This window comes from Vulpes vulpes, chromosome 1 (genome assembly GCF_048418805.1).
Source record: "Vulpes vulpes isolate BD-2025 chromosome 1, VulVul3, whole genome shotgun sequence".
Lineage (NCBI taxonomy): Eukaryota > Metazoa > Chordata > Mammalia > Carnivora > Canidae > Vulpes > Vulpes vulpes.
Genome location: NC_132780.1, coordinates 180886175 through 180909080, shown reverse-complemented (window position 1 = coordinate 180909080; position 22906 = coordinate 180886175). Strand labels below are relative to the sequence as shown.

General features: G+C 33.1%; 1 protein-coding gene across 9 annotated transcripts in view; it reads left to right on the top strand.

Moving 5' to 3' along the window:
- Positions 1 to 22906, top strand: part of EPHA7 (EPH receptor A7) — a 169292-nt gene that overhangs the window by 45347 nt on the left and 101039 nt on the right. For all 9 annotated transcript variants that reach the window (XR_011997126.1, XR_011997127.1, XM_026002887.2 and 6 more), the window contains exons 4-5: positions 13860 to 14015; positions 14862 to 15197. Coding sequence is in view for 7 of the 9 variants with exons in the window: in XM_026002887.2 (XP_025858672.1) it covers positions 13860 to 14015; positions 14862 to 15197 (492 nt within the window). In the remaining 2 variants the exon portion in view is untranslated. The remainder of the gene's footprint in view (positions 1 to 13859; positions 14016 to 14861; positions 15198 to 22906) is intronic.

The following is a 22906-nucleotide window of genomic DNA, read 5'->3' as shown; positions in this document are numbered from 1 at the left end:
CATTATGATTAGACATACCATTTTAACATTTGTAGCTTTGAAAAGATTCAGCTTTTAGCCTCCTAAAGGACTGCTAATTTAAACTCTAAGATAGTCATATTGAAAAATGGCAAAAGTCATATTCTTGTGAGGTTAGGACTCTCTCCTCTTATCATCATTGGCATTTGGCAGGGATCTCCATTGGTCTTATCATGCCATAGTTATTATTTGCTATTTTCATTATGGTGAAATAAAATAAGAACATATGAAAATTTTCAAGCATCAGATGCCTCATTTTTCATTGGTATACATCCACTTATAAAAGGGTTTCACAAATTCTTATACAATGCTTGATTTTCCCTAAAAGTCTATTACATTGTGGCTTATAGACATTCTGTTTATTTAGACATATACGCAACTGGTATTCTAATCACTCTGTTGAACATTTATAAAAGAGTAATTCAACTTAAATGTTGAAAAAAATATTCTAAAAGTATTGTCTGACCTATTCCACCTGGTTTCCAACTGTCACAGTGTGTCTTCACAATGAGTTATTGTTTTTCTCCTGTATGTTCTTTACCATTAATATTGCACACAATCTTTGAACTGCTTTTTTCCTTCTTGACTACCTGTAATCTGGTTAGTATAGGTTGATATTTTCAAAACCTTTAGGTAGGTGTTGAGATTACTTGATTCTGATTAACTAGGAATATTTAATGCACTGCCAACTTTTGTGCATATATTGTGCTATATTATAGCATCATTGGTGTAGAAATAGAATGGATCGTTATATTCCAGTTTATACTTTCCTTTGCAAGAATGTCCAACACATTTTTTGTTTGGAAATATACACATTTACATTATTATCCTCTACCATGTAAAAATCAATATTTAACTTACGAAGTTTTCAATTATTTCATATTTAAATGTACTTTGTAGTACTTACATTACTTTTTTTGAGCTCATTCTTTATGGTAAGGTACTTAATGTTCTTATCCAGTTTTCTTGTCTGTTAGTTTTTATTTGAAAAGAGAGGGGATGGCTGGGTGGCTCAGTGGTTGAGCATCTGGCTTTGGCTCAGGTCATGATCCCAGGGTCCTGGAATCAAGTCCCACATCAGGCTCCTTGCAGGGAGTCTGCTTCACCCTCTGCCTGTGTCTCTGCCTCTGCATCTCTCATGAATAAAAAAATAAAATATTTTTTTAAATATGAAAAAAGTAAAATATTATATGTACATATAAGTAGGCTTTAACCCTTACTTTTGTCATGCCCCTCTGCATAGGTCATATGCAGAATGAATTAATTTATCTTAGAGACATCTGAAATTGAATGCAAAAAGACAAAGATACAGAATGGTGTGTGGATATTTGTGTGTTTATACTTAAAAGAAAAGATGTAACGGCCCATTGTATTTAAATTAGCTTTTTTGTTTACAATAATTGTTTTTAAAATTTAAAAGAGAGCCAGTAAGAAATAAATTGAAATCATTTTTCATAATGTAAGGCATCAGTGATATTTCTGTGTTTTCCAATAGAAATGTTAATTACAAGAATTTATTTTAATAGTGGCCTGTCTAGTTTCAAATTACTAACAGAAATGAAAGTATATGTGTACTTTCTAGAATATGGGAATTCTAGATTATCTACAACTAGGATATTCTTGTTTTTGAGGTTGGGTAGGTCATATATTTAAGGAAAAATGGTCTTTTTAAGAATGGGGAGCTATCACTTGATCTTTTTTGTCTTAGAAAAGAACCTTACACTGACAGTTTTATTATGATTTATAATTCACAACTAGTAGTTTTCCTTCTGGAACTTTTCTTTACCATGTTCAAAGAAAAATGCTCTAATTATATGCTTATAAAATATTTCACATCTCCTTCACTTATTCATGTTACTGTGTTAAGGATGCTCATAGGATCATGTTAGAAATTATCTAAAGCATTAATCTAAACATGGGTGTGCAATTGTCTCCTTGTACAGCATAACGGGAACCTCCTTAAGAATAAGAGCCCATGAAATATCTTCCTTTAACCGATACAGTCAGGATTCTGCTACATTCTACTTAAGAATGTGCCATGCTGTTTCCATGGATCTGATTACTATAAAAAGTTTACTAAGTTGTTTTGGTGAATTAGCCTTTGGTAAATGGGACAGTTATTACCAGATGCCTAATATTGCAAGATGAATAATGATCCGTTCAGTAAATGCAGGTTAACTTTTTGCTATGTGCTAGACATTGTGCTAGGCTCTGGGTTGTATAGATACACATATCATAATCTCTGCCCTTGAAGGTCGCACAGGGAACTGGAAGACATATACATGGAAAAATAAATATGACAGCATTAATGCCATAATTGTGGTATGTCATACAGACCAGTTTGTACTGTCCACTTTAGTAGCTTTAGGAGGAGTTAGGCTTTTAACTGATTCATGAAGGGTGAGTTAGTTATTCATTAAAACAAGAACTAAACCAGATGTCTTTTTGCATGCTAACATAGCTACCATTTCTAAAAATAGTTTTTCTTAAAAAACATATTAAACAATATTCTGGTCTTACATACATTCACTTTTTGCAAAATGCCATGAATGCAAAGTGGATCAGATACAGATAGAGCTGTGTCAGATGGTTTGCTTTGTGTGGAGATAAAAATTATTTGTGTGCAGATAACAATTATTTTGTTTTCTGTTATTAAGGAGTAGAAAATATGGGGATTCAGTTACAAAATTCTTATTGTTTTCTTTATTTTTTTAAAGATTTTATTTATTTATTCATGAGAGACACACAGAGAGAGGCAGAGACATAGGCAGAGGGAGAAGCAGGCTCCATGCAGGGAGCCTGATGTGGGACTTGATCCTGGGACTCCAGGATCACACCCTGAGCCAAAGGCAGACACTTAACCGCTGAGCCACCCAGGCATCTCCTTACTGTTTTATTTCTAACAATTTTGTTTATCTCAAAACTCTCTATACATACATACATACATACATATGTGTATATATATGTAGAAGCCTGTCTGCTTTTGTGTGTGTGTGTATGTGTGTGTGTGTGTGTGTAGTGAGCTCCTGTTTTTTGAAAAAAGGATTGAGCTCAACATTATCATTTGTTGTGAGGATTTATTCTGTCTGTTATTTTCTTTTATTTCTAAGAATTAAGGATTGAGTGAATATCCTCATTGTCCTAATGCATCTTTTTAAAATGTCATGCTTCAGGGCAAACTGATTTCTTTATGATCTTCAGAAAATTTTCCACTGACATAACAGAAATGATTATTTATCTCCCCACATGTTCAAACTGCCTTAAACTGCTTTAGGGTTATTTGCTTCACAAGACTTAGTATTGATTCACATTATATAACTGACTAAGGAAAAAACTAGTCTTCATAAAAGAGCTAGAAAGATTGTCTTAACTGATGATTTTGTTTTAATAATTTTTGAAATTTTTGCTGAAAATTATAGTGAAAAGCCCACATTTTATACTACTTGAAATGGAATGACTGCACTTTGTTTTAAGAAATTCAAATGGAATTATTTCTTTCATTTTGTCTGTGGATCTTGCAGACTTTTTCTACAGATAGGTAGATTTAAGTGTATTGTGGGAGAAAAACTGATTATTGATGAATCACTCATAAGATAGTTTAATTTTCATTCTTTGAACTAAAAATGTTCATTTTATTAAATAATTAAATTTCAAACATTTGTATTTATATACTATTTCTTACCCACCTAAAGTTTTTTGAACTTAAAGTCACCTGCTTTTATGAAATATTTTGATATTGCCAGATCCACTATTAGCCTCAGTGAAAGACAAAACAGTAACTGCCACAAATAACTCTCTAGTTTAAATATAATTGGTCAATAAGTCCCTACCCACATTTCCTGCATGTCAACCTGTGCTGAATTCTCTCTCTTCACATTGATGAAATGCTACAGCCCTGGCAGGAAAGGTGACTTTAGTGTCTATATTCACCACTGAATTGGGAGATAATTAAGCATATTGCAAAATATACAAATTAAGACACAATATTTATAATTTATATAATAATTTCTAATCACATATCAGAAATTTAATTAGCTTTAAGCACATAACCAACTGATTATACATAGTATTTGATACCAGGTAGAGGTAAAATGTATTTAGAGATCATCGTATTTGTTTTTTTAGTGGACATAACTTTGGTCCACTGCCTAGCACAATGCAAAGAGTAGGCAAACAATAATTATTTAGTCAGGGAAGGAATAGTAATTTGGCTGTATTTACCTAATAATTAATTTGTGTTTTTTGTTTGCATACACATCTGATAATAGAGAAGTGGCTCATTGTTTATCAGAGGTAGAAACTAGGGTGAAATCAAAACAGCATGGACATTGGCATTGTGAAATAATCATAATAGTTATTTATTGAGTGCTTATTCTCTGCCAGGCAGTGTGCTATATTTTTCACATGAATTAGCACTTTAATTCACAATAGCCTTATGAGATAGTCGTATTATTAGGTTTCTCTATTTTTTAATATGGACAAACTGGGCTCAGAGAACTTAAGCAGATTTGCAAAGGTTACACAGCTAGTACAGGCTAGAGGGGAAACCAATGTCATAATTTATATAAAGGGCAAGTTGTATTGCCTTTTCAGGATTGTTGAAGTAAGACTTTCTGTGGTGAAATTAACAATATCTGTCATTCAGAATATGAATTTTATCTTTTAAGAAGTGCTGTTTTAAAAACGATTGTGTTAAAAAAATAAATAAAAATGATTGTGCTAAAACCAGAGTATTGATCTTTCAAAAGAGGAATCCTCACTCCTATATTTTGCATCATTTTTTGTCTTATTGCTACATTGGCTATATTGTCTGACCTTTTTAGGTATATTTTCAAAACTGTGAGGAATGGCTTAGTATAGTGAAAATGAATAATAAAACTGAAATTATAAAACTTACAGTACTATAATAAATACAAGAGAAATATTTAAAAATAAACTTGACAGTGGCCTAAATGATATAGTAATTTGTGCCCCTGCCTGAAATCTTCCCAGCACCAAATGCTATTTAAGAGCGCTCCTCTTTGCAGCCTCTTATTCTTAATGACAATGCTCTCAAGGAAATCTATAGTAAAATAAAATAATACTGTATCATAAATAAGTGACTTTTTTTAGTCACTATGAATAAGTAATGTGTGAAGTTGGCTTCCCCTAATATAAGTGTTTTTAATTCATGGGAACCCAGTAATTGTATTGTTTTTCTATAGAGTTGAATTAGGGCTAAAATACTCTGGTTTATCCCTTTTCCAGTAGGTAACTAAATCCTAAGTTTGTGTAGGTAATTCAGTTTTTTTTTTTTTATCTGAAGGTTGATCTCAGAATGGACCTATGAGGACAATATTGAGTGAGATCCAGGAGGGTCTGATTTCATTCTGCATCTTTCCTTTTATGGGAGTTGGTTTTTAAGTTATTTACATAATTTAAAAACTCCGCTTTTGGATTCATATCTGCATGAACCAGAATGAACATGCATGTCTCTGGGAACACAGACGGTGTTTGACAACAATGGCATAGGGAGAGCTGGAGGTGAACTGCTAGGCAGATGCATCTCTGACACAGTGCATGCCACTGCCTATCAAGGATGGCATGCAGAGGCCGACCAGCTCTTCAGAACCCGTCTTTCACACTCTTGCTGATGCACAGCTGAAACACTAAGTGGGTCTAAGTTTATATGTGGGGTTTTGGGGGTTTGGTGATGGTGGCTGAAATACACATTTCAATAAAAACCAATTGTATGGGAGCTTAACAGCTAGATAACTGTGTTATTGTTAAAACAAGTTTTTGTAACTAGAAAAAAAAAAATATTTATATATACACAAACACACTAATGTCTCCATAGCACTTAATAATTAGTAATGAGGAAATAAAGACATCGAAGCCCAGGATGTGAAGTAGCCTTATCCAAATTACATGCCACTAAATGGTACAGTAGATTTGAACATGGATTTTTTTAATTAAAATTCAGTTCTCTTTTGCTATATCACATTACCTATTTAATAAAACCTAATATTTATAAAATAGAATAAGAAGAGAAAATAGATTTGAATGTTCTAACTTGATTTTTTTTCATCATTTTGGCAATGACGTCAAAATTACAGTGATTTCCTGGTAAAATAAAGAGTATTTTAATGCCAGCCCTCAGCAAAATTCCTAGCATATTCTAAACTAATAATTTAATACAGAACAAAAAAACCAGTCTTTATGTAATCCTTTATTTTCTTTTCTTTTATAGTTTTAAAGAAGTTTTAAAATAAAACTTTTAGAAGGTTCTTATTTTACATGTTTCTTTTCCACTGTATGGTATTAATAAAACATCAAGTTCTCAGTTAACTAACACAGATAAATAACACAGATATATTTATAATGCCCTGAAATTAGTTGTTTTTTTTTGTTTTTGTTTTTTTAGTTTTTAAAATCCCCCAATATTTTTGGCAATTGAGCACCTGTTATCACAAACTTTACATTCTGCATCATTTCTTCTCCAAACTCTTACAAGTTATCTGTAGGGTAATGTGGATGGTGCCTCACAAGCTATAATATACTCGTTGCATCATGTTGTTTTTATCCTCTCTGCCCGCTGTTCATTCTCAATGTGAAAAATCATAGCATATCAGTGACAGGAGGTCTGGCGTTCAGGCAGACTTTTGTAATTATTCCCACTGAGGCACTGTCAATAGGATTAAAAAACAGATTCTGGATCTGTCCATCCCAGATGAGGTCAGCACTTTGAGCAGTGGGAGTACTATTTCTACAAGCTGTGCTTTTCCCCTTCGCATTATAGAGCATAGACATTAATATGACACAAATATTTGAACGATCCTATGGAAACGGACTAGCTTTTTCTGAATTAAGCTCTGGATTAAGTACAGTGTCCATCTGCAATAAATAAAATAACAACATTCATTAGTATCCCTAACTATGTATGTGTATAGATTCTACAATATTAAAGCCCAGAAAGTTTCAATTACAGAACAATCCACTTATAGTTCATAATTAATAAACTCTTTGCAGCTGCATAACTGTGGCCGGAAACATCTGCAAAGCCTCGTATTTTACACACAGACACATAAACATAATTCCTTCAGAAAAAGTTCAATTGTGCTTAAAATCACAGGTCTGGAAACAGAGTAAGACTTGAAGAAGCTGAATCTAGTTGTATTCAGTTAGTTTATGGTAGGAGAAAGAGCTGCTGGGCTTTTCTTGCCTAGCAAAGAGATGGGTTAAAATAAAATAATGTTTAAGGCCTATTCAGATATTCACACAAAATTAACTTTGTATAATTAAAAATCTCTCCTAATTATAAGCTTGATTTTGATAAGAATCTATTTCCTTCTTTATAAAATTTATAAAATGAAATTGCTATCCCTCAGATAAAAGATGAGTTATTATTTATGAAACTCTAAAATTAACAAATGGGTGAAATGAATATATTGATTACAGATTATGATGTAGATTATAGATTTAAAATTTTCTGATATTTTTTATAATTCATAGTTAATTTATTACATCTAACGATGGCCTTAATTTTTTAAAAGATTTATTTATTTATTTTAGAGAGAGACAAAAAGAAAAAGCAAGAGCTTACAAGTGGAGGAGGGGCAGGAGAGGGAGAAGGAAAGGGAGTGAAGTGGACTCCCAATTGAGTGTGGAGCAGGGAGCCCTATTTGCAGGCTTGATTTCAGGACCTTAAGATCATGACCTTAGTTGAAATCAAGTCAGGTGCTTAACTGACTGAACCCCCCCGGTGCCCCCTGACTACAGCTTTATAAAAATAGATGAATATAGAGTATATGTGTTAGAAAGACAAATTAATATATTATTAACATGTAAATTGGCATTTTTCCTTAATGTTTGCTTGCTCGTATGTTCAATTTGAAGTTGAATTATTAATGGATTTCATTATATATGCCAGCTTTACTGAAATGTAATTCACATACCATGCAATTCATCCACCAAAGTGAACAATTCAGTGGCTTTTCAGTAGAGTCCTGATTTGTATGACTATCACTACAAATCAAATTTAGAGCATTTGAATTACCCCAAAATGAAACCCTACGCTCATTAATAATCACTTGCCATTTCTACTCACTGCCTCAGCCCCTGGCAACCACTAATCTACTTTGTGTTTTTAAGGGTTTGTGTATTCTGGACATTTCATATAAGGGAAATATATTTTTGTGACTGGATTCTTTCACATAGCCTAATGTTTTCAAGGTTCATCCATGTTTGATTGCTGAATAATATTCCATTGTGTTTATTTATTAGTTGATGCACATTTGGGTTGTTTGGGGTTTTTTTGGCTATTATGAATAATATCACTGTGAACCTTTACATACAAGTTTTTGTGTCGATATACATTTTTATTTCTCTTGAGTATATACCTAGGAGTGGAGTTTTTGGTTAATCTGGTAACTATATTTAGCTTTTTGAGAAATTGCCAGTTTTTGTTTTAAGTGGCTGCACAACTTTACATTCTTCACAGCACGGTATGAGGCTTCTAACTCCTTCATATTCTTACCAACATTTGTTATATCTGCCTTTTTTTTTTTCTTATTGCCGTCCTAATGGGTAAAAGTAATATCTCACTGTGGTTTTGATTTGCATTTCTCTGATGGCTAATGATATTGATCATTTCTGTGTGTGTTCATTGGCTGTTGTTATGTCTTCCATATAGAAATAGCTGTTCAAATCCTCTGCCTATTTTTGATTGGCTTATTAATGAATTTTCATTTTTATTTTTCTTAAAATTCTAATTTGCTAGATTTCTTCATAGTATCTCATTTTACCATCAATTTTATGATGGAGATATCTTGTCATGCATTCTTTAGAAACTTTGCTAGTGGGAAAAAGACCTGGGACTTACAGGATGATAGTTCTAAACACGTAGAAAGCTTTTAAAATATAGAAATGTCCGGACCTTAATAATGATTCAATTATTTTGATAAGGCTAAGTTATTAGTGTTCTTTCAAAGAGTCCCTAATGTGTAGTCATGGAAGACAGCTGACTAAGATATGGATTATCAGTGCCTTAAAGTCCAGGATGGTGTCAAGTGTGTCTGAGATTAGAAGTGGAGCTTAAGACTTCCAAAACATGAGTCCATTAATGACCAGAAAATCTTTCTTATCTGTAGAGGAACTCTAAAAGCATGTGGATTTTCTGGGATAACCAGTTTGCGGGAAAGGGTCTTTAGAAATACAATCGATAGGATATCCCCCAAGTTTACCCTTATACGTCATAAACCTGAAGAACCAGAGCCAGTGTGAGAATCTGCACCCTCATTCACAAGAAAGATATTTCATTTCTCCTAATTGCTTAACCTACCCAGAAATCTGTCTGTGGCTTTTAGGATGACCTTTAGAATTGTTCATCTGTGTTGAACACAGATTTGTTCTACTAGTACCCTGATTGTTCCACAGACTACATGCATCATGCAAGTATATACTCAAAGGCCTGGCACCTTGTTGCTTAAACACTTGACATCCATTGAAGACAAGTATGGAATCTGATTGTTAGAAGAGTTCAACCAAGAAATCAGAATGCCAGGTTTTAGTATCAACTATCATGTATTTAAATGCCCTCATGTTCAGAATTTGTTACAGTATTATTACTTTTAAGTAATTCATTTCTAAATGGGAAACTCTGTTGTCTTTGTGTTCTTTTTTTAAAAGAATTGAAATCTCAAACATTATTTGAACCAATGCAGTCAAATAGGGGCACTACTCTTATTGAAAAATAGTTGAAATTAAACATAATAAATTATATTTATTTCATCACAGTAGATAATATAACATCTTGTAATATAGCTTATTGTAACATCATTTAGTGGCTGTATTGCAATATATTGTTAGTGCGTGGTAAATAGACGTTTCGCATGCTTCCTAGATTCCTTTTACTTTGGTGGTTTTTCATTTAAAGAGTAGAATAAGTGAAAGCTTGCTTGAGGTATGAAATCTGACAAGATTATGGTTCTTGGCTCTAGGATAATGAACTTACGTTATTTTATTCATTAGGACCCTAAAAGACTGAAAAAAAAAAAAAAACAGTCGAAAGAATCAATCCCAGGCCTTTGTGGTAACACTGCTAAAAAACTATTAATCAAATGATAACTGAAAGATTATTTTTACCAAAGTAATTAAATATTGTAAACAAATTTTGTACATATTCCCAGTCTTCATCAATCTAGTGAATGTTAACTTAAAATAATATACAATTAAAAATTCAAAAACATCAAAAGGCAGGAAATTACAATTGTATGTTTTTTTTGTAACTAACTTACCATAGTGCTCATACTGCATTAATTAGATCTTGCTTTGAGTTCAAATGCTGTTGAACAATTTGAGAAATAAAGCAAAGAAAGTTTTAAAATTGCATTTGCACAATTCCTAGAAAGTTATTCTTGCATACTTCATAGTTGCGTATAAAGGGAATTTTTCTTTAAGGTTTTAGAAGGCCTTTACCTCTAAAAACTTTTTATTATTATTATTATTATTTATGATAGTCACACAGAGAGAGAGAGAGAGAGAGGCAGAGACACAGGCAGAGGGAGAAGCAGGCTCCATGCACTGGGAGCCCGACGTGGTATTCGATCCCGGGTCTCCAGGATCGCGCCCTGGGCCAAAGGCTGGCGCCAAACTGCTGCGCCACCCAGGGATCCCCTCTAAAACCTTTTGTATTAGTACATTTTAGAAAACCAGCTGAAAGAAAAAAAAAAAAGGAAAGAAAAAGAAAACCAGCTGCATTTGTAGAAAGGAGAAATTCCCTTGATTTCTACATAGGCTTTTTGGGAGCCATTGGAGAGATCACCTAGTTCTTATGTGGCTGACTCTCAGATATGTCACTTCACCCCATTTTCTCGCACTGAGTATTTTACTCAAGCTATTTTGTATGATATCTCATCTAAAATTTTAATTTTAAGAGCATCTGTTACTTCCTTCCCAAACTTTTTTACCACCCAGTCGTTCACTATTATCCTAAGAGATACAGCTTATGCCTTTGCATGTTCTTGGCTTTACTTTTAACACCATAGCTCCAAAGATTTTGTACTTATTTTTAATAACTCTAAATTAATAGTCTTCCTAGAGATTAAGTGAAAACTGTCTTGTCACAACTTATTATTTTCAATATTAACTGAACTGAAACAGCATATTACTTCAAAGAAAAAATGTTAAGACTTTGATGACCACATTTTTCCGGTACTGCCTCTATCATTATCTATTTAATGATAGCCATGCATGTACTCCACAATTTTGCAGGCATCTTTGGTGCCAGAATTCACAGTGCAATTGAGAGCATGTACTTCTCTTCTGTGAGGTGTGCGAGGCTATTATTTCATAGTTTTCTAAATTAAAATAATAGTTTTAAATTAGTAAAGGGGTATAATAAAAGACAACAAGGACCCATAGAAAATTAATTTTTAGGGTTGCTAAAGCCCTGGAGACCCATTGAATAAGTGCCAGACTTTGGCTCATTGAGCAGTCAAGGCTGGTGGAAGAGCATATGGTTGAGTATCAGTAGTCCTGTGTTCTAAATCCAGTTTTAACCTAGACAAACAGAATTATTTGAAGAACTCAGGTTACTTTTGCTTCAAATCTGCTTTCCCATCTGTTAAAGTGGTAACAGAATTTAATGTAACTTTGAAAGTTGAGTGATAAGGGTTTTAAATTTCTCTACGTTAGGTACCATATATATTCTACAAACCATGCAAGTTGAACAAGCAATGTCCCTCCTTATTTGTAAGAAAAATAGGAGTATGACTTTATTAGAAGATTTTATTTGCAATGGGAGAATTAGGATTCTGTAGAATTCCACTAGGTAGTGTGCTGCCTACTAATTCTGGAAGCCTTCCCTAGTACATGTTAAGTTATGTTACCATTGTGGGCCCCATCTCCCTGCTTCCTAAAAACTAATATACACATGTCATTAAAGAGTGTCAGCACATACCTCTTCTCTCTGTCTCTTTCTTTTTCTTTGTTAATTCTCTTGTCCTTAGTTATCAAGCTGCAGGTTGTGAGTAAAGCACGGTCTTCTCTATTTTACGGATATCATATGTGATCATTGCATTATAGATAACACATAAAGCAAGATACAATGAATACTTACAAAGAGGAATTTCTATCCTGAGAAACCCATGCCAAATCCTTTATCTTACCAGTTAACCATTTTTTTTATGTGGCATTCTGTCTTTAGAAACATTTAAAAAAATAAAAGAAAAAAAAGAAACATTTAAAAGTGTGATCTTTGGTTATGCTATTTTATGATCAATCTCATTGTTCTCTCTGTGACTTGTAGCAATTGCTACTGAGAACATGTGAAGTTGTATTAAGCTTCTTTTCCTAAAATATTTGTGAGTGTTTTCCTCCTGTATGAATTGAGGAAGCCAACTAAAGGCAGACTGGCTTCCGAGGACAGTAGTGGATCATATATTTACAAGGAGATGGTTGTAGTTCTCTGTTTATACATCTATCCCTTGTCTGTTGCAATATAACACACCTTTAAGTTTGTAAATTATCTAAAATACATGTCTCATTTGTGTGAAATAGCCTTATGCTCTTGAAGCTCAAAAGATGATTGTAAACTCTCAGGTAGATCAGAATAACTTGTTAAAATATTGAGCATGTGAACACAAGTAGAGAATGACTCAGTATACCATTTTGGTAAGCTAGGACTGTTTATCCCACCTAAGAGTGAAAATGTGAGTAAGTTCCTGAGTGATGCCCAAGTTGAGGACATTAAACAAATGTGAATATCATAAGTTAAAAGTCATAATTGAACTTATGTTAAATATTCACTAATCTTTCTTTAGAAATATGATTAATTTTTATTAAATATGAAAGTCACTAAAATTTTAACATATTCATTTGATAAATATGAAGGGTAAATTAAACTTATTTAATATATTCAGTGTATAATGCCATTAATTAATAAAATTGTTGAAATAATGAAAATTTAATTTGCTGAATTTCAATTAAATGTAAAAAAATGAAAAGTAATAGAAAATGTTTCAAGGTTACTTGATTTAATAGAAAATAGGATCTAAATGAGTAAGAGCAACTTCACTAGGAGGTGATAGAGACATTCTTTGTACCTGTCTATTCATTGCTGAGAGCAATTGCCATGTTAGTATGATTGTACTGTTAACCTCTCTCAGCAGAGTAGGAACAGTCCTCATCTGTTTACAGTTGAAGGCTTTCTCCTTATTTCTGGGGGAATAGGTTTCTCCTTTTCATAGGATTTTGTTATTTTTAGTAACAAGGGAATCCACTAGTGGAAGGCAGCCTGCCTTATAATTAAGAATTGGTTGAAATTATATCTTGAAATTTTCTGAAAATTTGGGGGGGGCATACATTTCTGTCATTATCAGTTGATATTTTTTATACCAATGTTCTTTCTGTAAGGTAATTAAAATTATTTTAATATTTTTCTATATGAACCAAATTAACACATACAAAGTTAATTTACAGCTACATTATATTTAGAAAACAAAACTTTGAAGTATATGAATATGTATCAACAAATAAGTTAATTATATTGAAATTGAAGTTACCGTGAATTAAATAACCTGAGTTTTTGTTGAGCTAAATTATGCTTTTGTTCAGTTTGGGGCTCTAGATTTTGAACTGATCCCAACTACAGGTGCAAGGTCACTGTATCATTTGGTTTTTATTATTTCGTTTTAAAATGTAGTATCATAAAACTAGGTTATTGATATACACTAAAATTTTGTTATAGAGAGCTTGGGTTTCAGAAATTAAATTCATATTTTATTCTTTGCTAAATATTACTAAAATCAAAAAGTAAGTCTATTTGTTCATATTGCTATTTTCACTTTCTTTTGCATACCCAGCCTGTGGCCGTGGGTTCTACAAATCTTCCTCTCAAGATCTTCAGTGCGCTCGTTGTCCAACTCACAGTTTTTCTGATAAAGAAGGCTCCTCAAGATGTGAATGTGAGGATGGGTATTACAGGGCTCCATCTGATCCACCGTATGTTGCCTGCACAAGTAAGTTCATAATAATAAAATAGGAAAGGACTTTCAGAATCCTTCCACTTGTTTGTACTAGTGTAACATTGTTGAGATAGTCATCGGATTTGTGAATGCATCCTTAATTATTATTAAATGTCTGCATTTTTTCATGAACCGATAAGGCTAAATAATAACATAAAATAGACACATCTTATGCTGTCTTTAGTGAGACTTTCACATTTGTAAAATCAAGATACATTTAATAATATTTTTCACATATATCTAATGGGAATCATAAATAAATGTAAAACTTATTTGAGTCTTAACGTGGATATGAAATGTGATTAAAAAGTCATGATTTCCAAATTAAAATTCCATCACTAACTAGAGCAAATCTCACATCTTGGTGCTTCAATTAATGAATGTTGGAGAGACCCAAATCCAAAGCCGATCCCAGACTTGCTGTAAATCATTCTTGAGCACATTAAGAATGAATAGATGTATTCTCTGTTATATAGTTAAATGGGAGACTATTTTTAAGCAATTGCACAACTGTTTTTTTTTTAGGTGCATTAACTGTTCTTTTTAATTGCTTAGAAGAAAAATAACTAAAGACTGTGGCAAAAGTACAAAGACAGTTGTTATCCTGTTTTCATTTTGACATATTAAATGGAAAATAAATAAAGCCTCTTGCCAAGTGAATTCAAGGAGGCTTTTATGCAGCTTCCCTAGGCAAGGTAATGAAATGTTTATGTAAAAGAAAGCATTTCAACTAGTTTTCTGTATGGTAATTGAGCCACTAGCTTAATGGCCCATGTAGATCCTTTCATTCATTTTTTTTCTATTTTTGTTTATTTGTTTACTTATTTTTGGTTTCCAAAGGGCCTCCATCTGCGCCACAGAACCTCATTTTCAACATCAACCAAACCACAGTAAGTTTGGAATGGAGTCCTCCTGCAGATAATGGAGGAAGAAATGATGTGACCTACAGAATATTGTGTAAGCGGTGCAGTTGGGAACAGGGCGAATGTGTTCCCTGTGGGAGTAACATTGGATACATGCCACAGCAGACTGGATTAGAGGATAACTATGTCACTGTCATGGACCTGCTAGCCCACGCTAATTATACTTTTGAAGTGGAAGCTGTCAATGGAGTTTCTGACTTAAGCCGATCCCAGAGGCTCTTTGCGGCTGTCAGTATCACCACTGGTCAAGCAGGTATGTTTTTGTGTTTGTCTTCACTAAGTGAATAATGTGACTACATAAGTGAGGTGTCTCACTTGGATATTTAGTTAACTTGGCTACACAGAACACAATTATTCCAGCCTGTTGATTATTCACACCTTTAACTTTTCTTTGTTATTTCTCCTGTCGCCTATTAAACCATTTGCTAGACTCATTAACATCTCCTCCAGAGATCTGGCCAGAGAAATAAAAAGGGATAAATTGTAAACCAGTTAAGACTGTTCGAAGACAGGCAACTCTGCTGAAAGATCTTGAGGAAGAGAGTGAAAATATTGGACAAAATGAGATGTAGGCTAATTCTTGCAGTTTTACTTCTTTGTGTGGTACATGCTTATGATCAAAATCTACATGATAATTAGTAATGATGGAAGAGTTGAGTGCACTGTCTCACATTGTGTTAGCCAATATTTTACCACATTGAAGGTGATATTTGTAATATATGGCAAGTCTGTTAAAATTTGCATGAGGGAATTTTAAGTTCATCAGTAGATTTGTGATCATATTACTGTTCATAATATTAGAGATCATATTACTGTTCATAATAATAGAATACTTGGAAGATCTCATGAGGGTTTCAAAAGAAATGAATTAGGAAATAATAACCATGATGACTGTGAACTTGTAATTTAGCCTAAAAGCAGTTTTCATTTACTTTCTTCTTGGAATTTGAGGTATCCTACTCAGTCCTTTGTTGTGGTATGTTTTGGAAAATACAAATTGGAAAGCAAGTTTCAGAAATTGGAGACTTTCTAAACCTTCAGAAAAATCTTATTACTGAAAGACGTTTCAGAAATTGAGGGCTTTCTCAACCTCTAGCTGCTGAAAGAAGATGCTGTGTAGTAGATGTAACCAAGTGCCATGTCATCATCATTAATAAAATGGGACCTGTACTGGAGTACTGAGTTGTGTGAGCATCATAATAAGCTTATAACAAAGTCTTCTTGATCTTTGGCTAGTTGTCAGAAACCAGTATTATCCCAAATTCCTGGACATAGATTAATCTATTCTTCACTTCTATGCCAATTTTAACAAAATGTTACCTATTTAAATTGTATCTGCAGAATGAAAACTATGCATATGGTCTCATGCTTACCATTTTGAACAAATTAGTGAGTTCTTAATCTAAAGGTTTCATTTTGATATTTATTTGAAAGGCTATTGCAAATCCGATCTCCTGTGTAAAAGCAGAAATCTGGGGGAAAAACAACCTAGAAAATTTAAAATTTTCAAAAATTAAATGAAAGAAATTTTTGCCTGTGTTGTTTTACATTGGGATATGTCACTCTAACTTTACAGTGAGTGGGTTTGAATCATTTTAGGATCATGATTGTGACACTATAGATATCTTTGGAACTATTAATAGAAACTCTTAGGTCTACTGTGTTGGTATGTTCTTTTATCCCTGCTGATATCAAGTTAGAAGGGACATTTTTATTTATTTTTGAATATGACCCAAAGGTGCTGAACTGATGCCACAAATAGAGTTCACCAAATAGGCTGCTTTGGGGGTTTGTTTGTTTATTTATTTATTTATTTATTTATTTATTTATTGTCGTTTAATTTTTCAGGTTAATACTTCATGGGCTAAATAGGCCATAGATTTTTCCCATAAATTCTTGAATCAAATATCTTACAGTAGTTAGGTAAAGTGGTTTTGGATGTTGATTCTCTTCTGGTTAAGAGCAAAGTAGTTTTGTTTGTTTATAGGGAGGGAGGGAGGAGGTAATTCAAACGTACAAAAATTAGATTGTGATGATTACAGAGCTCTGTACATATACTAAAGAAAATATTGAATTGTATACTTAAAAAGAGTAATTTTTATGGTATATAAATTATACCTCAATAAAACTATTAAAAATTTTTAAAAGAATAAATATAAGAAAGTTAAAAAGCAAACCATGTTTATACTTCTATGTTAAAGTATTAATTCACAACTGTATAGTCTCTACTGCATCTCAAATGCTAAGACCCCATGAATTTAAAGTTAGCTTTTTTTTTACTTTCAAAAAGAAATGCACCTAAATAAGACAGTAATCTGTGATAATTGTAAACGTTTTCCTTTATTATTTTTTGAGGATTTTATTTACTTGAGAGAGAGTGTGTGCACATGCATGCGAGGGAGCATGAGCAGGATTGTGGGAGGGACAATCTGTCTGCAAAGGGGCAGACAGAGAGGAAGTAGGAGATTCCCCACTGAGCGGGGAGTCCCAACATGGGGCAGAAGTTTTTCCTTATTTTTTAACAGAGGAAATTTAGATTATATTAGTGATTGCTCTATGGAATTTGTATACTCACTTCCCGCTGCTCCCCATCACCAGTATTTTTGCTCTTTCTAAAGGAGGAATGATTTGAAATTTTGCCTATGTTCATTACTGTCCATGGAAACCTGCAATGATCCTTGACATTCTCATTCTCTATTAACTAAACAGCATCACCTCCCACCTAGTTTATGCTACAGTCATTTCAATAATGATTTTAAATCTGGATCTCTGGTCAGTTATCCCCCTCATCAGCAATCCACTGATGCCTGCTATAAAAAGATTTATTAGGGGAATCTACATATGTCTGGGCAAGAATAGAGTGAAGATGGAAAATAATCAGCCAGTGTTTGAAAGGTAGTGTGTACACTTTGTAGTTTCTTTTAGTTTGGAGTCTAGAGCACAAGACCTCTCTCCCCACCGGTGTTTGTGGACATGGAACTACACTAAGACCCCTTATGCTTTGTTCAGGGTAGGAGTAAGGTATTCGTGTTAAAGAATCTGTGCCCTAGCCCCTCCCCTGCCCCTTATGAGTTATGTGCTCTTTGCTGGATCACTGAAGATCAACATAACTAAAATGGAGATAAAATGTTTGATGATAGATATTAGAAAAAAATTGAAAACTCTTTATTGTCATAAAAATATTATTGTAGTGAGTTGCAAAATGAATGCTGAATTAATCCTCTTTTTATATAACTCTTTGTGAACCTGTCAAGGCAAAACACTGTAAAATCTTTATCGAAGTGTGGGGGGAATTAGCAATTATGTTTCATAACATTGGAGGAGAAAGAGATTAATTTTGTTTTGCCTATGTAAAATGGGACTATTATCTAGTCACAGGCTATCTTAAGACTGAGATTCTACTTTAAACTAATAATTAGCTTTAAGATGAAAAGTGTATAGAGAACAATATATGATATTCATATCTAGATAATTTTTGTATGCATTTATTAGGAATATATGACCTACATAAACAGTCTAATATATATACTTCTCATTTTTGTTTTATTTGGTTAGGAATGATATGACACATATCAAACATATGTATGTTGAAGGTATTTTTAAAAATATGTAAGTGAGGGGGAAAGCACATACACTCAATATTAGATGTTATAATCCTGATTCTTCCTTACATTGGAAGGTTCTCTTGAACAGAAATGGTCTTAATAATTACATAAGTGTTCTTTACAGCTGAGTATTTAAATGCTATTTTTTTATAACAATTATAATGTTAATTCAGCCAACTGTGTGTATCAAACAGTATAGAGGATGGTGGGGATAGCAAGGTAAAGTTTGGGTCTACCCTTATAAGGATTCTATATTGTAGTAGATATATTTAGTTGCACATCTAATAAGGCAGAGTGCTTGAATAGAATGTGATGCATATTGTCGAACATTAGGAACAAAATACAGGAATCCCAAGAAGGAATAATTCATTCTATCTTTGGGGAAAAAGTGAGGTACTCACAGAAAAGATGCCAGGCAGTGTAGAACATTGGAATAAACATGATTTTGCCAGAAGGACAAGTGAATCATGTTCTAGGCCCTTAAAAGGATCTCGCCTATTAAAACATTGTATAAGTGCCACTACATTTCTTCTACAGACTAAGTGCATTAACACAAACTTCTGGTCTGCAGAAGTATTAAAGTTCCAAAAATTGTTGTCTCTTTTTATAATACCTCAGTTCACTGCCTAATCACTTAAACAATTAGACAGTTTTAAAAGCATTTATAATATGTGGTCTTACCCCTGGAGAGATGTAAAGGACTCAGTAATTATTCTTCAGGTCAGTGATTATATGTTATGTTCATCTGTACCTTTACCATGTAACACAGTTCTTTCAGTCTTGCTGAATGTTGTGCAATTAATTCCAATGGGAAAACTAGTCATACACAAGAAAAGTTAAATGATTTTACAAGAGTGGAAACATTGAGACATGAATGGAAAAGGCATAGGATTTGATATTCGATGACATAATTACTTAATTTTAGATAAATTATTTCAGCTCTTTGAACTTGAATTTTCTCCTGAAATGGTATCATGCACTTGACTCCTCATATTATAAAAATTGAGCTTTGAGCTTAACACCAGTTACATTTATTAGAATAGAAAAGTGTGTTATAGTACTATAACAATTATAATAGTGGAAATAATAGTAAGAGTGACGAGTTACTGAATACTTACTATGGTCTTGATATTTTTCATATGTAAAATGTACATAAAGAGAATGCCAATTGAATCACTTAACTCCTTTGAACTCATGTAGTCCTCCTAAATAAAGGAGAGGTTTGGGACAGAAGACCTCTACGAGCCTGTTTTATGCCCATAGTTAAATGGACAGTCATAATACCATACAAACTATACATTGTGCAGTATGTTGTTGATTGAAATTATGGATTAATTTATAGCTGAGTAATACAGGTACAGATACCATGATTTTAATGGGATTGATAATTTTAGAATGCTGTAGAAAGCACTGAGTCAGAATTAAAGATGAAAACTGTAATCTCTTGAAAGAGGATCTAATTTCCCACGTTGGGCTCCCCATGAAGCAGACACTTAGATGGAGACTACTGTGCAGGAATGGTATATATTAGGCCATGCCCTTGGGACCAGTGCCATAGGAAGAGAAAGGAAGGGAGCAAGTATGGAGCAGAGAAGCAGCTGAGATGTGATGCAATCTCACGGAATCCTCAGCCTACTCCATGGGGGAGCTCTCCACCTGTATGGAATCTTCATATTGCCCAGAGTTGAGGAGAGAGCGGCAGGCTTTCATACCTTTGTATTGTCCCTACATGGCTACAGGAAGGAGCCTAGGAAGGAGGAAGGTGTCATTTTTCAGTCAAGGAAATTATAAAGTGGGGTAGGGAACTAGGTTTGCTTTTTAGCAGCCATCTTGGCAGCTGGACAAACAAATTCTTCAGTTCTTCACTGAGGAAAATGTGGGCAGTCCATCACAGCATCCCAGGTTATTGCAGTCAAATACACTGCTTACCTAGAATTATTAAGTATTATGTCATCTTATCATGGACTACTTGTTTTAATGGATTGGTAATAAATTATTCTTCAGTGAAAAAGGGACGTACTAAGAGGTGTTATCTGCTGAGGATGTTAATAACAAAATCTCTTGCCGAGAACATTGGCTGTAGCATTTGCCTTCTGGCTATGATTTTATTACCCTTTTATAAGAAACTTTAAAAATACCCCTGCATGTCATAATTTGACTAATTTGTCTTATGTTTTCAAATGCCCATATTTTTTTTCTGTCAAAATTAACATTTGCTTCACTGTTCTCTTTATTTAGATTTATAATGTTTATATAGTGCCCCAAATGAAATATAACCATAGAGTTATATAACATCATACATAAGCAAATCTATACGGAAAGGAGATAGAAAAAGTCATTTCCTAAATTTGTTAGATATATCTTCACTCACTTTTATTAGTGTGACTCAACTGTGACTATTTTCTCATAAATTAACTCAGATCATCTCTTTTCAATGATTTAAAATGGTAGGCCATCAAGTTATGTGTCCTGTAAGTAAAATAAATTATTCTTATTTAAGTTTATACATTTTGATATTTCTTTGGAATTTATAAGCTTGATTTATATTTTAAAGGAACAAGATGTTAAGAGAATATATTTTCTTGTTTGAGAGCATTTACTGATTATATCAAGTAAGTGAAATTCAGCAATCTCTGTAAAGTGAATGAGATAAATGCAAAAAAAACAAAATCTGCCACTACTACCAGCAAAAAAACATTTTGCGGAAATAGTGTTAGTTTTCTTAAAACATATGTACATAAACATACATGTACTCTACAGCAGAAAAATCAACCGAATAAGATTCCTTCAACAGTAAGCCATTCAAAATACACATTTCTGTCATGTTTCTAGTTATTTTATAAATCTGATGCATCTGAAAGGCAGACCAGGATTCAGTCATGCTAATTCATGCCTTAGGGCATGATACTTCATTTTATTTTTTTTCCGAAGGATTTTACTTATTTATTCATGAAAGACATACAGAGAGAGGCAGAGGCATAGGCAGAGGGAGAAGCCCTGCAGGGAGCCTAATTCAGGACTCCATCCCAGGACCCAAGGATCATGACCTAAGCCAAAGGCAGATGCTCAACCACTGAGCCATCCAGGCATCCCAGGGCATGATATTTTAGAAATTTATATATATATAATTTTGTTTAGCAATTCAGAGTCTTAGACTATATTAGTGATATTTAATTCTTTAAAGCTTAGGTATTTTTGACATAATTTAAAAATAAACATGTAGGTACATTTATGTTTTTTTCTTTAGTTGCTATTAGCAATTAAAACATATATATATATATATATATGAAGATCTTTTCAATACTATTTTAATCAAATTGGTGACCATATTGGCATTGACACTGACAACTAGGACTTAATGAATATTTAGTATGTGCCAACCACTTTATATGTAAAGACCTGTATGCCTACACAGTATCTTCACATCCCAAACTTATAATGGACATTTAGAAGAAAATTACATCTTTCTGTGACATAGTCTTACAGTAAATAGCTCATGGATTTTCTTACAATATTTGTCACATAGTAGACTTCCTATTAGAATTCAGTGTAAGAAAACAGTGACATCTTTGGTCTTACTCTCTAGCCTCTGTAACTATTTGGGCCCAGGGTCCATGCTTAGTAAATTCATTGGATTAAATATATAAATTCTTTGTATATAAAAATATTAAAAGAGATTTTGTAGGATTATCAAGATTAGTATAAAGGGTTAGTTCAACTCAAATTCAATATAATTTTATTTAAATTATGCAATAAGTATAGAAGATAATAATTTCAAGTATAAAAACTTTGTGATTTGGTCTTGAAACTATAGACATATTTAGAATCTTAAAATGAATTTTCACCATAACTTGATATTTAAGTAGAGATTTAAAAGAAAAGCTTAAAGGACTTGTATTTCAAAATACTAAGGTATAAATGACCTTTATATTTGAAAATTTTTACAGTTCTTCATATTTTGAAAACCTACTGGAAATAGAATTATTATTTTCTTTTAATATAACATTGAATATAAGGGCACCTAGGTGGCTCGTTCAGGTGATGGGGTGTCTGGCTCTTGATCTAAGCTCAAGTCTTGATCTCAGGATTTTGAGTTTGAGCCCCTTGTTGGGCTCCACGCCCAACTTAAAATATTTTTTTTTCGTAACTTAATCTCTTTCCCTTTTGTGGTTTTGTGACTTGATAAGACTATAACATATAGCTGTTATATGAATTTCCTCAATTAAAATATATGTAAGGAGATGTCCTTAAATAACCTTGTTCTCAACCCCATGTCATCACTTTCTTGCAACCTCTATGTTTTCCAGTCCCAGTGTCTATGTGAGCTGTCATATCTCCCCTTTTCTAATTTTATAAA